General features: G+C 46.2%; 1 protein-coding gene across 1 annotated transcript; it reads left to right on the plus strand.

The window, feature by feature from the left end:
- Positions 1 to 445: 445 nt before the first annotated feature.
- On the plus strand, positions 446 to 11,879 carry LOC110865076 (epoxide hydrolase A-like). Its single transcript, XM_022114279.2, has 3 exons — positions 446 to 965; positions 10,831 to 11,081; positions 11,492 to 11,879. Exons 1-3 carry the CDS (start codon positions 489 to 491, stop codon positions 11,736 to 11,738), a joined length of 975 nt encoding a protein of 324 aa, XP_021969971.1. The 5' UTR covers positions 446 to 488; the 3' UTR covers positions 11,739 to 11,879.
- Positions 11,880 to 12,476: the final 597 nt, after the last annotated feature.

The raw sequence follows: 12,476 nt of genomic DNA on the forward strand, positions 1-12,476 counted from the left end.
AAGTATGGCAATGATATGAGACCCAGGGAAATTTGGGTTCGATCCTTGAGCCAAACGAGTTTTACCGGTAATTTTACTGTCGTGCCTATGGCTAGGTGGGTTATCGGATTTTCTCCGGAATTGGTGATGGACTCGGGTTACTCTCGAAGTACTCCGTTTGATCAAATGAGTGCCCCGAAAATGCACTGGATTGATTCTGTTGGTTGTTTAAAAAATAAATAAATAAATAAAAGACAACCCACCCCCACACAAACCCACGACGCTTGCCTAAGGCCCCTTGGCAGTTTTCATTTTCGGGCTAACATCCAGGTTGTAGCATTACCCCATTACACACATGCTCTTTCAGCAATATAGCAACGTTTTTCTCATCTTCAAGTTTTAATTGATGTGTTTACGTGGCAGCATAGACTCCACTCAAGTAATATATAAAAACCTGAGCTGAATCACATGAGCTTTACACTTCAAATTTAATACTCAAAAACAGGAAGATGGAGGGGATACAGCACAAGTTCATAAATGTAAATGGGCTCAACATGCACATAGCTGAAAAGGGTGAAGGTCCATTAGTCTTGTTCCTTCACGGATTCCCCGAGCTCTGGTACTCCTGGCGCCACCAGATTGTTTATTTGGCCGATCATGGTTACCGAGCCGTGGCACCAGACCTTCGTGGCTATGGTCAGACTACGGGTGCACCGCTCAATGACCACACCAAGTTCACAATCCCCCATGTGGTGGGAGACCTGATTGGACTTCTTGACGCCATCACAAACGAAGGCGAAAAGGTTTTTGTTGTGGGTCATGACTGGGGTGCGATCATTGCTTGGAACTTGTGCATGTTTCGGCCCGACAGGGTCAAAGCTTTGGTCAACCTTAGCGTCGCATTTATGCCCTGGAACCCAAATGGAAACATTGCCGAGATACTAAGACGTGACCATGGAGATGATCACTACATGACCAGATATCAGGTATAAGTTGTTGGTGTTGTTATTATTATTATTATTATTTTTATTATTATTATTATTATTATTATTATTATTATTGAAGGGGTATGGTCCCAAAAAGCCGCGCAAACCTCCGTCAAGGTTGCGCGTGGAACCATACTCCTTATTCAATAACCTTCATATCACGAGCCTTGCGCGGGTTGCACCACTTCCCTACTCTAGGTCGCGCGATGGCTCACCTACAGGCAGCTCCGATATCAGCACTTAGCATGCTAAAGGAGCACACAGACATACTAACCCCGCGCCAGTTAGTCAAATGCTCAGCAAGAACCACACAGGGAAGCAGCGCGAGGCGCGACACAAGGGGAGAAACGGAAAGCTACTACGACTATCCGTCAAACCTTCAAAGAGGTCTTGTTCATAGCCGGCTCACGCCGCGCAACATGAACAACGAATGGGAAGACACAGACCCGAATGATCCAACTTGGGAAGATGACGAGGGCTCGTCAGTCTTCAACCGCTTGCAGAGGAACCATGAATACTTCAAACCACGTCAACAATGTCGGGTACACAGAAGAAGCTGAAAGAGATTTCCGCCTGGCCTACAGGCCAGCGGAAGCCGCAGAACATTCAAAGTTCATCCCAAAGATGCACTCGCGCCGCTTTCAAGAGAAAAGTTACCTCCGACTGTCGGGAAGTTCAACGGATTGACTGATCCGGATGATAACGTCAGAACTTTCACCAGCGTAGGTTGCATGGGAGGTTGGAACATGCCTATGTGGTGTCACTTGTTTATTCAAACTCTTACCGGGGCGGCTCGCGCCTGGTTCGACAGCCTTCCTCCGGGAAAGATTAAATCATGGGTAGATTTCAAGACACAGTTTTTGAGCTACTTCAGCCAACAACGACGCTATCAGCGCGACACGGCTGAAGTAGAAGACATCTGGCGAAGAGATGGTGAAGGTCTGGAAGATTTCATCACCCGTTTTAACAAAGAATGTTTGGAGATAGGCGGCGTAAGCGAACAACTCATGCGTTGTCATTTCAAGAAAGCCATTCGCTGTGATAGTCTCATCAGAACTATCACAGGCAAAGACGGAATGCCAAAAGAATGGGATAAACTCATGGCAGACATGACCGGCGTCCCGCGCAACATAATCGAACATTGCTTAAACACTTACCCTTCTGTTGAACCAAAGGTCCAAAGAAGGCGCAGCTTAGGAGCAGACAAAACGAAAGCAATGAATGAACAAGTATGTCAGCTGCTCAAGGCTGGGATTTTGCGAGAAGTGCGTTATTAGACTTGGGTCGCGAACCCAGTAATGGTGGAAAAGTCGAATGGTGGATGGCGAATGTGCGTAGATTATACCGATCTCAACAAGGCATGCCCTAAAGATTGCTATTCTTTGCCTGAGATCGATAAAAAGATAGACTCTCTCGCGCCATATAGATGGAAGTGTTTCTTGGATTGCTACAAGGGTTATCATCAAGTCCAGATGAAGCTCGAAGATGAGGACAAGACAGCTTTTAGAACCGATCTTGGAATCTTTTGTTACACAAAGATGCCATTCGGTCTGAAAAATGCTGGCGCAACATACCAACGCTTGATGGACAAGACCTTCGCGGGGGACATCGGAAAGCACATTGAAGTTTACATCGATGATCTAGTGGTTAAAAGTCCCGAAGAGGACCAAATGTTGAAGGACATCGAAAAAACGTTCAATTCATTGCGCAGTGTAAATATGAAGTTGAATCCAGCCAAGTGTTCCTTTGGCATGGAAGAAGGGAAGTTTTTAGGCTTCATAGTCACAAACGGCGGTTTTAAAGTAAACTCAGAGAAAGTCCAGGCCATAGAGCGAATGCCATCACCGCGAACAATCAAAGAGATGCAACGGTTGGACGGCCGCCTAGCCGCGCTTAACCGTTTTCTTTCCAATCACGCCGCGAAGTCGTACCCCTTTATCAGCACGTTGCGCAACTGTGTGAAGAAACAAGAGTTCAAATGGACCCCCGAGGCAGAGACAGCTTTTCAGCAAATGAAGGAATGTTTGATCGAGCTCCCTACCCTGACTGAACCGTTCGAAAAGAACCACTCATACTGTACTTGTCTTCTTCGGATAAGGCAGTAGGGTCGGTATTACTGGTAGAGAGAAATGGAGTCCAAACTCCAATTTATTACGTCAGCAGGGTACTCACTGACCCGGAAACGAGATATTCCACGACGGAAAAATTGGTTCTCACGCTGCTACACGCCTCCCGAAGGCTGCGCAGATATTTTACAGGGCATGTGATAACCGTGCTTACCAACTTCCACATCGGCACGATATTGCAAAAACCAGAAACATCCGGGCGACTAGCAAAGTGGGCCATCGAGTTGGGGGGTCACAACATTTTGTACAGGCCGCGCCCGGCCATCAAGGGCCAAGTCCTAGCTGACTTCATCACTGAAGTCCCAATGGATAAAATCAAAGAATGTGAGCTGGTGGAAGCTCCCGAAAAAGACGTGACAAATGAGACTTGGATGCTTTATACTGATGGGGCCTCAAATGAGGACGGCGCGGGAGCCGGATTGCGCCTCGTGAGCCCCGAAAACCATGAATTCACTTACGCCATCAAGTTGGATTTTAAAAACACCAACAACGACGCGGAATACGAAGCATTTCTGGCAGGCTTGCGCCTCGCCATCAAAATGGGAGCTAAAAATTTACGAGCACACGTTGATTCACTCCTGATAGCCAGCCAAGTTAACGGTATATACGATGCAAAGGGCGAGGTCATGGCCCTATATCTAGAGCAGGCGAAAGAGTTGCTTCAACAGTTCCAGTCTCACAAGGTAATCCACATCAACCGCTCTGAAAACAAACCAGCGGATGCGTTGAGCAAGCTTGCTTCAACCTCCTTTCAACATCTTGCTAAAGATGTAAGAATCAAAATACTCAAGAATCCATCAGTCCTGCTACGACAAGTCAACGTAATCGAAGTAGGGCAACCGTCCTGGATGACCCCTCTAATTCAATATTTGCAAGAGGGGATACTCCCTGAGAACAAGGCAGAGGCGAGAAAAATTCAGAACAAGGCCCTGCATTACGAAATGAATGATGGTATTCTATATACCGAAAATCCTTCTTGGGACCATTGCTGCGCTATGTGGACCCCCAAGATGCGAACTACCTGATCAGGGAGATCCATGAAGGGATCTGCGGCATCCATGCAGGTCCACGCATGGTTGTCGCAAAGATCATGAACGCCGGATATTACTGGCCAGGGATGCATGTAGATGCCCTGAAGGAGTTGCGCAAGTGCGATTCCTGTCAGCGACACTCTCCAAAAACCCTGCGCCCCAAAAACGATCTTATCCCTGTATCCACTGCTTGGCCTTTTCAGCAGTGGGGCATTGACATGGTGGGACCCTTCCCAGAGGCTCCTGGCACCGTCAAATTTATAATAGTGGCTGTCGATTACTTCACAAAATGGGTGGAGGCCAAAGCTCTCGCTTCAACTACAGCTATGATGGTGCGCAAGTTCATTTGGGAACACATCATCTGCCGATTCGGCCTACCACTCAAGATCGTAACCGACAACGGTACCAACTTTGCGTCTGAAGACCTCCAGAAGTGGATGAAAGAGATGAAAATCGAACACACTTTCACCTCCGTTGCGCATCCTCAAGGCAACGGACAGGTGGAAAGCGTGAACAAATGTATTGTCGAGGGGATAAAGGCCCGACTGGGCACAAGGCGAAGAGGCTGGGTGGATGAGCTCCCGAGTATCCTGTGGGCTCACCGAACCATGCCAAAGACTAGTACCGGCGAAACCCCTTTTAGCCTAGTCTATGGCTCAGAAGCGGTTATCCCGGCAGAAGTTGGCCTACCCTCCCCACGCTTGACAGCAGTCAATGCAATCGACAACGAGGCAGAGCGATGTCTTGACTTGGATTTGTTAGAAGAAAGGCGCGAAATCGCGCGAATCAGAGAAGCCAAGTACAAAACACAACTGGAAAGGTACTACAACACAAGACTCCGCATCTGTACCTTCACTCCAGGAGAATACGTCTTCCGAGACAATGAAGCATCAAATGCTGAACACCCAAGGAAGCTAGCACCCAAATGGGAAGGCCCATACTTGGTCCACGAAGTGCTAGGCAAAGGGGCTTACAAGTTACGCACCCTAGATGGCCACATCTTACCGCGAACGTGGAATGCGCAACAACTGCGCAAATGCTATATGTAATTTATCTCGGCCTTGAGCCTTTAACCGCTAATATCGGCCACGCGCCTTTTACTTTCCTATGTTGGCTATGCGCCCTTTGCAATTAATGTATGTTGGCCTAAGAGCCTGTTTCCAAGTCAATGAAAGCATACGACATGTTTTTCCTTTACTTCTTTCGTTACAAATGCATGTTAAACTTCTGATTAGCACGAAAACACTCCAGTAACTTACAAGCGCTCCAATGGGAACGCCTCCAAGGTCCTCCGCGAACAAAGCGCGAGACCGGGCAATTGCACTCATATAAGATACACTTCCATTTATTCGAGCTAACTTAACCAAAGTTTCTAACAACAGTGCAATAATTGTAACGGGAAAGAACAAAGAACATTCATTCAATTTAAAACACGCGCGACCGCGCGAAAGTTTACATTCAAAATAAACAAAATTACAAGGCACAAAGCCTGTAGACAGAGCCTATTCCAATTCATCACTACCATCACGTTGATCGCCTTCATCACCGTCATCACCATCATTTCCACCATCATCACCATCGTTTCCACCGTCATCATCATCGTTCCCACCGTCATCACCATCGTTTCCATCATCATCACCAGCTGGCTCCTCATCTGATAATTCAACAGTTATCGGTGGGTCAAGAATGGCCTTGAGGCGATGACACCAGTCGTCATGTTCTAAAGCCTTCGCGACAAAGTCCATCACAGGCAGTGACAAGTTATCATAAGCATCTTCAGCACGTGTCAACTCGGCACTAGCCTGATTAGTCACTGAGCAATGACTCACGTCAAACTCCTGTCCGAACACCTCTTCAACATGTTGCGCACATTCCAGATACCCGCCCCGATGACCAACTGCGCGCGCGACATCTGTCAAAGCAGTAACAGCGCGATCTAGCTCCCCAGCATTAAGGACAGAGTTGGCAACCTACAAGGGAAAATGCACATTAAAAACAACTCCTTAACACAACTTCCAAAAGACAAAAGAATAGCTTACCAGCACTACTCCACGGTTTCGCATCCACTCGGCCTCAGAGACAAGCGTATCCACGATGCCTTGAGCTTCGGAATAGTTAGTCTGCGCTACATTGAGGGCGGCAGTACTAACATCACGCGCTTCCTCAGCAGTGCCAGCTTTAACTTTCTCTGCTGCAAGATCGATTTCCAAGGATTCGCATTTATCAACCTGATCATTCAGGCGGCGTTTCAGTTCAGCGATCTCGACATCCTTGGCGCGCAGATCCTTGTCTTTGTTTGACAGCTGCAACTTCACATCAGCCAACTCAACCTAAAAAGCGACAAAGAACTCAGGCTATGCTGCAAATAGAGCACAGAAGGAAAGGGAGTTTTTACAAACCTCAGTCTGCTCTTTAGCAGCCCGTGCAGCTTGCGCGTCCTCAATCTTCGCTGTAAGCTCCACAACCTTGGCTTCAAGATCGACAATCTTGTTACGGGCCGCAAACGCGCGTTCATTGTCTTTCTCACATATGGCTTGAACTCGGCCTTCTCCTTAGCCAGCTGCTGCTCAGCAGCTTGAAGTTTGTTTTTCAGGCCCTCGCGCCCCCATTCCTCCGCCTTCTTGTCGGCATCAAACTTTGCCTTCTCTTCATCAAAAGAGGCTTTTGACTTCTCAAACTCGCTGATACACTTCAACATTCTCTCGTGGTAGCTCTCCCAATCTGCTCGCTCCCTAACCATCGTTCGCCACTCACGAACTATTTGATGATTGGCAGCGCGAGTGTTAGCCTCCCCGATCACATAAGTGCGATATAGACTTTCATGATTCTTCGCCCTTTGCCGATTAACCTCACCAGGAGTAAAGGAATTTAGGAACCAATCGCGGCATGGGCCGAACTCGTGAAAGGTGTCCCTTTGCTTCAAACCCCAAGGAGCTTGGTGAGGGGCATTTCCACGTTCTTCTTCAGTATAACTTTTATAGTAAATATCACCAAGGGTATCCTTCGCCCCGATAACTTGTGGGTTATAACCCCCAGCGCCACCAGAGCTCGCGCCACTAGAAACATACCGGCCAGGTCCCCTTGTAGAAGTTACCTTGGTGCGATCAAGGACCCTAGTATGTGCGGGGTGGGTAGGTTTCTCAACCTCAGGCTCTTTCCTGCTTTCTTGATGGGGCTTCACAGGCCCCATGGTGATCACAAACTCTTGATCATCGTTACCCTTCTCCGCAGTTTTCTTCTTCTCTTTCTCCATGTCAGCGGCTTTCTTCCTCTTGGCCTCCTCAGTCTTTTTATCTTCCTCAATTTTCCTTTTCCTCTCTTCCTCAACCTTCTTCCGACGCTCCTCAACCCTTCTCTTCTCCTCAGCAGCCTTCTCTTTAGCAGCCCTTGCCTTATCTACCTCAGCGACATTTTTCTCCTTGGCGGACCCAGCCCCAACAATCTTGGAAGATTCAATGGTAATCTTTGGCCTCTTCGGCTCTGGCTCGGTAAACTTAACACCCTTCTCAGGGGTGGTCTTCTTGGTCTCTGCAGGAACCAAGTGGTTAGGAAAGGAAAGTAACAAGGGAAGAAAAAGCAGGAATTTACCAGGAGAGAATTTATAGAGGGAACGCAAGTTGCTCGTTTTCCCAATCAGGGAATCGCGCCAGCTACCGATGCAGAAGCCACACCAGTTGTGGTCTCGCTCCTACTTCTTTTTCAGCTGATCAGCTTTTCAGTAACCTCTTCTTCTTCCTCCTCTTCCTCTTCCTCATGCGCAGCAGTAGAGGGAGTAGCACCAGCATCAGGGTTACGAGAACCCGCGCTTCCAGAGCTCTTTGAACCACCCGCTCCAGTCTTTTTCTCAGCTGCGCGCGACAAGCCTTCACGTGAATCACTAATTATCACATAATCTTTTAAGTCACTCTGTCGAAGGCGAAGAGTACCTTTACCAGCAGCACCAGCGGTTGCGCGACTACTCCCAGCCCCCTTGCTGGTCACCTCGGGATTCAAGTTCTTCTTCTTCAAAGGTTTTTTCTTCTTATCTTCAGGGTCAATCCCTAGGTCGCGCAACACACCTGCAAAGATGTTAGACCACGGACTTAGCTCGCCGTTCGACGACCCTACAGACTCCTCGCTGGAAAGATAGACAACCTCTTTCCCAGCAGAGGTCATAGAGCGCAAAGGACGAGGTTTAGGTATTTGCGCACCTTCGGTTGCAGTAGGCGGCGAGGCAAATGCATCAGCAACCGGGTACATAAAATTGCCTCTGATGTGCTCATACCAGCGTTCCTCATCATCGCGAAGTGGGTGCACGCCCATAGATCCTCCAAAAGTAGCAAAGGCAGCTTGGTACAGTTGCGCCTCTACACATCAAAACGCATAAGTAAAATAAAGCAGGAGGCATAAAACAAGGGAAAGTAGGAAAATAACTGACCTTGATCACCAATCTTCAGAACCGGCACTTCCTTACTGTCCGGTGACCACTGGTCACTCATGCGCGCCGCTACCAATACATTTTCCCCAAATACCCGGTTAGGGGTAGGGGTCAATTGTTGATACCACCGTTCGTGTTTTGGGATCGGAAGATCCTCTTTCAGCACCGGCTCGCTCCAATCTCTGAAGGGCATGGCAATCGGAAGCACCTCTTCTCAAATAAAGAAAAATTTGGGTTTCCAATCATGGAAACTCTTTGGTGGGTTTAACAAGATCTTCCTTGCAGCACCACGGCTGGCAAACGAGAAGAAGCCCATCGTCCGTTGAAGCTGATAGAAGGCCCGGAACTTCTCGACAGACGGCTCGATGCCATGGGCTCGGCATAAGAACTCAAAATGATGAACCCTAACCATCCCAGGAGGGCTCATCTGGGAAATATGGAAGTTGTAGAAGTGCAAGATGTTCCCCATGAAGTTCGTCGCCGGCAGCCTAAAGTTGCCTTGAAGAAAAAAAATCTTCAAACAATGTGATGTAACCCGGCGGTGCGTCGGCGGCCGTCTGATTTTGGGCCGGATACCGTGCATCCCACTCCGGTGGAAACCGGAAACTCCTAACAATCTGCTCAAATAGACCAAGATCCCACCGGTGAACGGGAACAGGGCCCTCTTCTCCAGAAACACCCTCTTGATGTTCTTCAGTCATGGTGAATAAAGATCCAAGTTTCTAGAAAAACTTGAGGATATGAAGAAATATCTTGAAGATCTGCTACAAGATTTGAAGATTCGAAGAGAAGAAAAGAGAGAAAGATGGAAATAGTAGAGGAGAAGTGATAACCTCTCACATCTCTTCGGATATATATACCCATCGCATTTAATGCGATGGGTAAACGTGCCGCTTTCGCCGCTAAGCTGACCAACGAGAGGCTGCCACGTCACGCGTAAAAGCAGGGGTGACGATTACCACGCGCGCGTGGGCCTCACTCTCCTGACACGAAGTGTAACCGTCGCAGTCGGCATGATGACATCCGTGCCAGGGTTCAACTCAGACGTCGCAATCAGCGACTTCTCTCACCAACTTGTCAGAGTTCAAATTTCGAAGTTTTTCCCGCCACAAAATTACAACTAGCTTCCTGCAAAAGCTATCAAGGCTGCGCAATGTAACATCGACTTAGCAACCCCTTTTCGCGCTTGCTCAGAAAAGTAATGAATCACCTAGTACCAACCTTGGTAGCCGCGCGGTTGTAAACAACAAAGACTACACGCGCCACGCCAACCAAAGGCAAGAAAGCATTTTCTTCAACTTTTATTTTTTCTAAGTCCAGAGCTCCAACCACTTGCCTCGCGCATGGTGCAGCACTGGACTGGGGGGACTTGAAGGGGTATGGTCCCAAAAAGCCGTGCAAACCTCCGTCAAGGTTGCGCGTGGAACCATACTCCTTATTCAATAACCTTCATATCACGAGCCTTGCGCGGGTTGCACCACTTCCCTACTCTAGGTCGCACGAGGGCTCACCCACAGGCAGCTCCGATATCAGCACTTAGCATGCTAAACGAGCACACAGACATACTAACCCCGCGCCAGTTAGTCAAATGCTCAGCAAGAACCACACAGGGAAGCAGCGCGAGGCTGCCCCAGGTGGTACACAAGGTACAAGTGGCAGTGAAAAAGAGCCAATGAACGTCCAGCAGGCTCTGTTCAATCGTGCGCCACGATCGTCTGACGAGAAGTACCTAAGGACGCCTACGTGGCACCAATCAGAGGACGGAGACATCTGTCCCACGATCTCTACTTGTCTGCTGATGGCAGAAGAACAGCAGGGCCGACAACAATAACACGTGGCTCCAATCAAGGCGCGCCAGCGCCGAAGAGCTTCTAGAAGCCACTAAACGGTCGGCACTAGTGAGACAAAGAGCATATCCGTTATGTTGTCCATTATCGGCCCAAGGCCCATCAGCTCATATCCTCTTACACCTCTCCGGCTATAAATAGAGACCTCATTCCACAGGTTAAAGATTCTATTCCCTCTACTCTCACTCTTAACACTTAATTATCCTCCCAAAGCAGTCGCTTATTCTCACGCCGGAGCCCGGTTAAGAGGGAAACCCCCACATTCCCCTCTTGACGAGTGACGGTGTTCTGTTTTGTAGGATTAAACTTCAAGTCGGAGCTCAGATATTAATTGGAAGATTAACCTTTATGGTAGAAACATAAACCAAAATGATTAGTGCCCATAATTAGTTCCGTGTTTCTTCAATTATCTAAACATACATACTTTGGTTTCTGCGTGTGTAGAAACCGGGTGAAATTGAAGCTGAGTTTGCTAAAATCATGAGTCTTGAGACATTTATGAAAAAGATCTTGATATTACGAGATCCAGGGCCACTTTTGATCCCTAAAGGTAAAGGATTTCTTCATTCACCTCCTGGTGTCCCGGTGACCTTACCACCTTGGTTATCCGAAGAAGATATTGAATACTTTGCTAGCCAACACGAAAAGGCCGGTGGGCTCACCGGTGGAATCAACTATTACCGCGCTCTTTATTTGTAAGTAACAAATTAACTTGGTTAGGGCCAAAGGATACAACGTGCAAGATTTGGAAACATAAAGCACACCACCTGCAATTTGGTATAAACATAAATGACAAAACCTGTAATTTACTCTTAATTAAATGAAGAGGTGTGTATATATAATATATATGTACAAAAGAAGTGGCACGTTATTTATATTAATTAAATGAAGAGTGTGTGTGTATATATATAATATATATGTGAAAAAGAAGTGGCACGTTATTTATATTAATTAAATGAAGAGGTGTGTATATATAATATATATGTATAAAAGAAGTGGCACGTTATTTATATTAATTAAATGAAGAGTGTGTGTATATATAATATATATGTAAAAAAGAAGTGGCACGTTATTTATATATCTTGTTTTGGTTACATGACGACAGGAGTTGGGAACTGACTTCGGCATGGAGGGGTGCTAAAGTTATGGTCCCGACGAAATACGTCGTGGGAGACATGGACATTGCCTATTATATGTTAGGTGCGGACAATTACGTAACAAGTGGTGAGATGAAGAAGGATGTTCCATTGTTGGAAGAAGTTGTGGTGATGGAAGGTGTAGCCCACTTCCTCAACCAAGTGAAGCCTGATGAGATCAACAAACACATAATTGATTTCATTCAAAAATTCTAATTTATGCTTTTGCCTGCCTAACTAGCTATAATATATATGTTCGTATAGATCCAAATGGAGTTTTCTGTAATGAGATCTTCCATTTGGTCAAAATAAGTGACTAGTGTTTCTTGATATCTATCGTACTTGATGTTTGAATTTTTGATAGTGTAGAGTAACTAGTAATAAAGCCCGCGAGCGTTGCGGCGCGGGTTCATCGCAAACATTGAATGAATTAATCCAAGCGTTATGTGATGTGTTAACCATATGAAAACGTGCATTTTGACGTATTAGACTGAACTCAATGCAACATATATAATCATTGTGATTGGATCAAACTGTAAAGTAAGTTAAATTTATACCATATAGTCATAATGTATTATATATGACCCGACTTATACATAGAAAACGTAACGGGTATAAAAAAAAAAACTGACACGTATAATCAAAAGGGATAATTACAGGTTTTTCTTGAAGAAAAAAAAACCTTTCAATAAAATTACATAGACTGACTCCGCTTTAAATAAAATTTATAACGAAACGTAGTACTTGATAAACAACTTGCAATGGTATATTAAGAGTGTAGAAAACACAATATTGTGATATTAAAAAAAATAAAACGACTAAAAAGCTAAGGGTGAAATCATAATTTTTGAAACGGGGGCAAAATCATATTATTTTAACTAAGGACAAAATCATAAATTTTTAGGTTGGGGCAAAATCAAATTTTTTTTGAATTCGGGGCAAAGTTATATAGTA

This window comes from Helianthus annuus, chromosome 6 (genome assembly GCF_002127325.2).
Source record: "Helianthus annuus cultivar XRQ/B chromosome 6, HanXRQr2.0-SUNRISE, whole genome shotgun sequence".
NCBI classification, from domain to species: domain Eukaryota; kingdom Viridiplantae; phylum Streptophyta; class Magnoliopsida; order Asterales; family Asteraceae; genus Helianthus; species Helianthus annuus.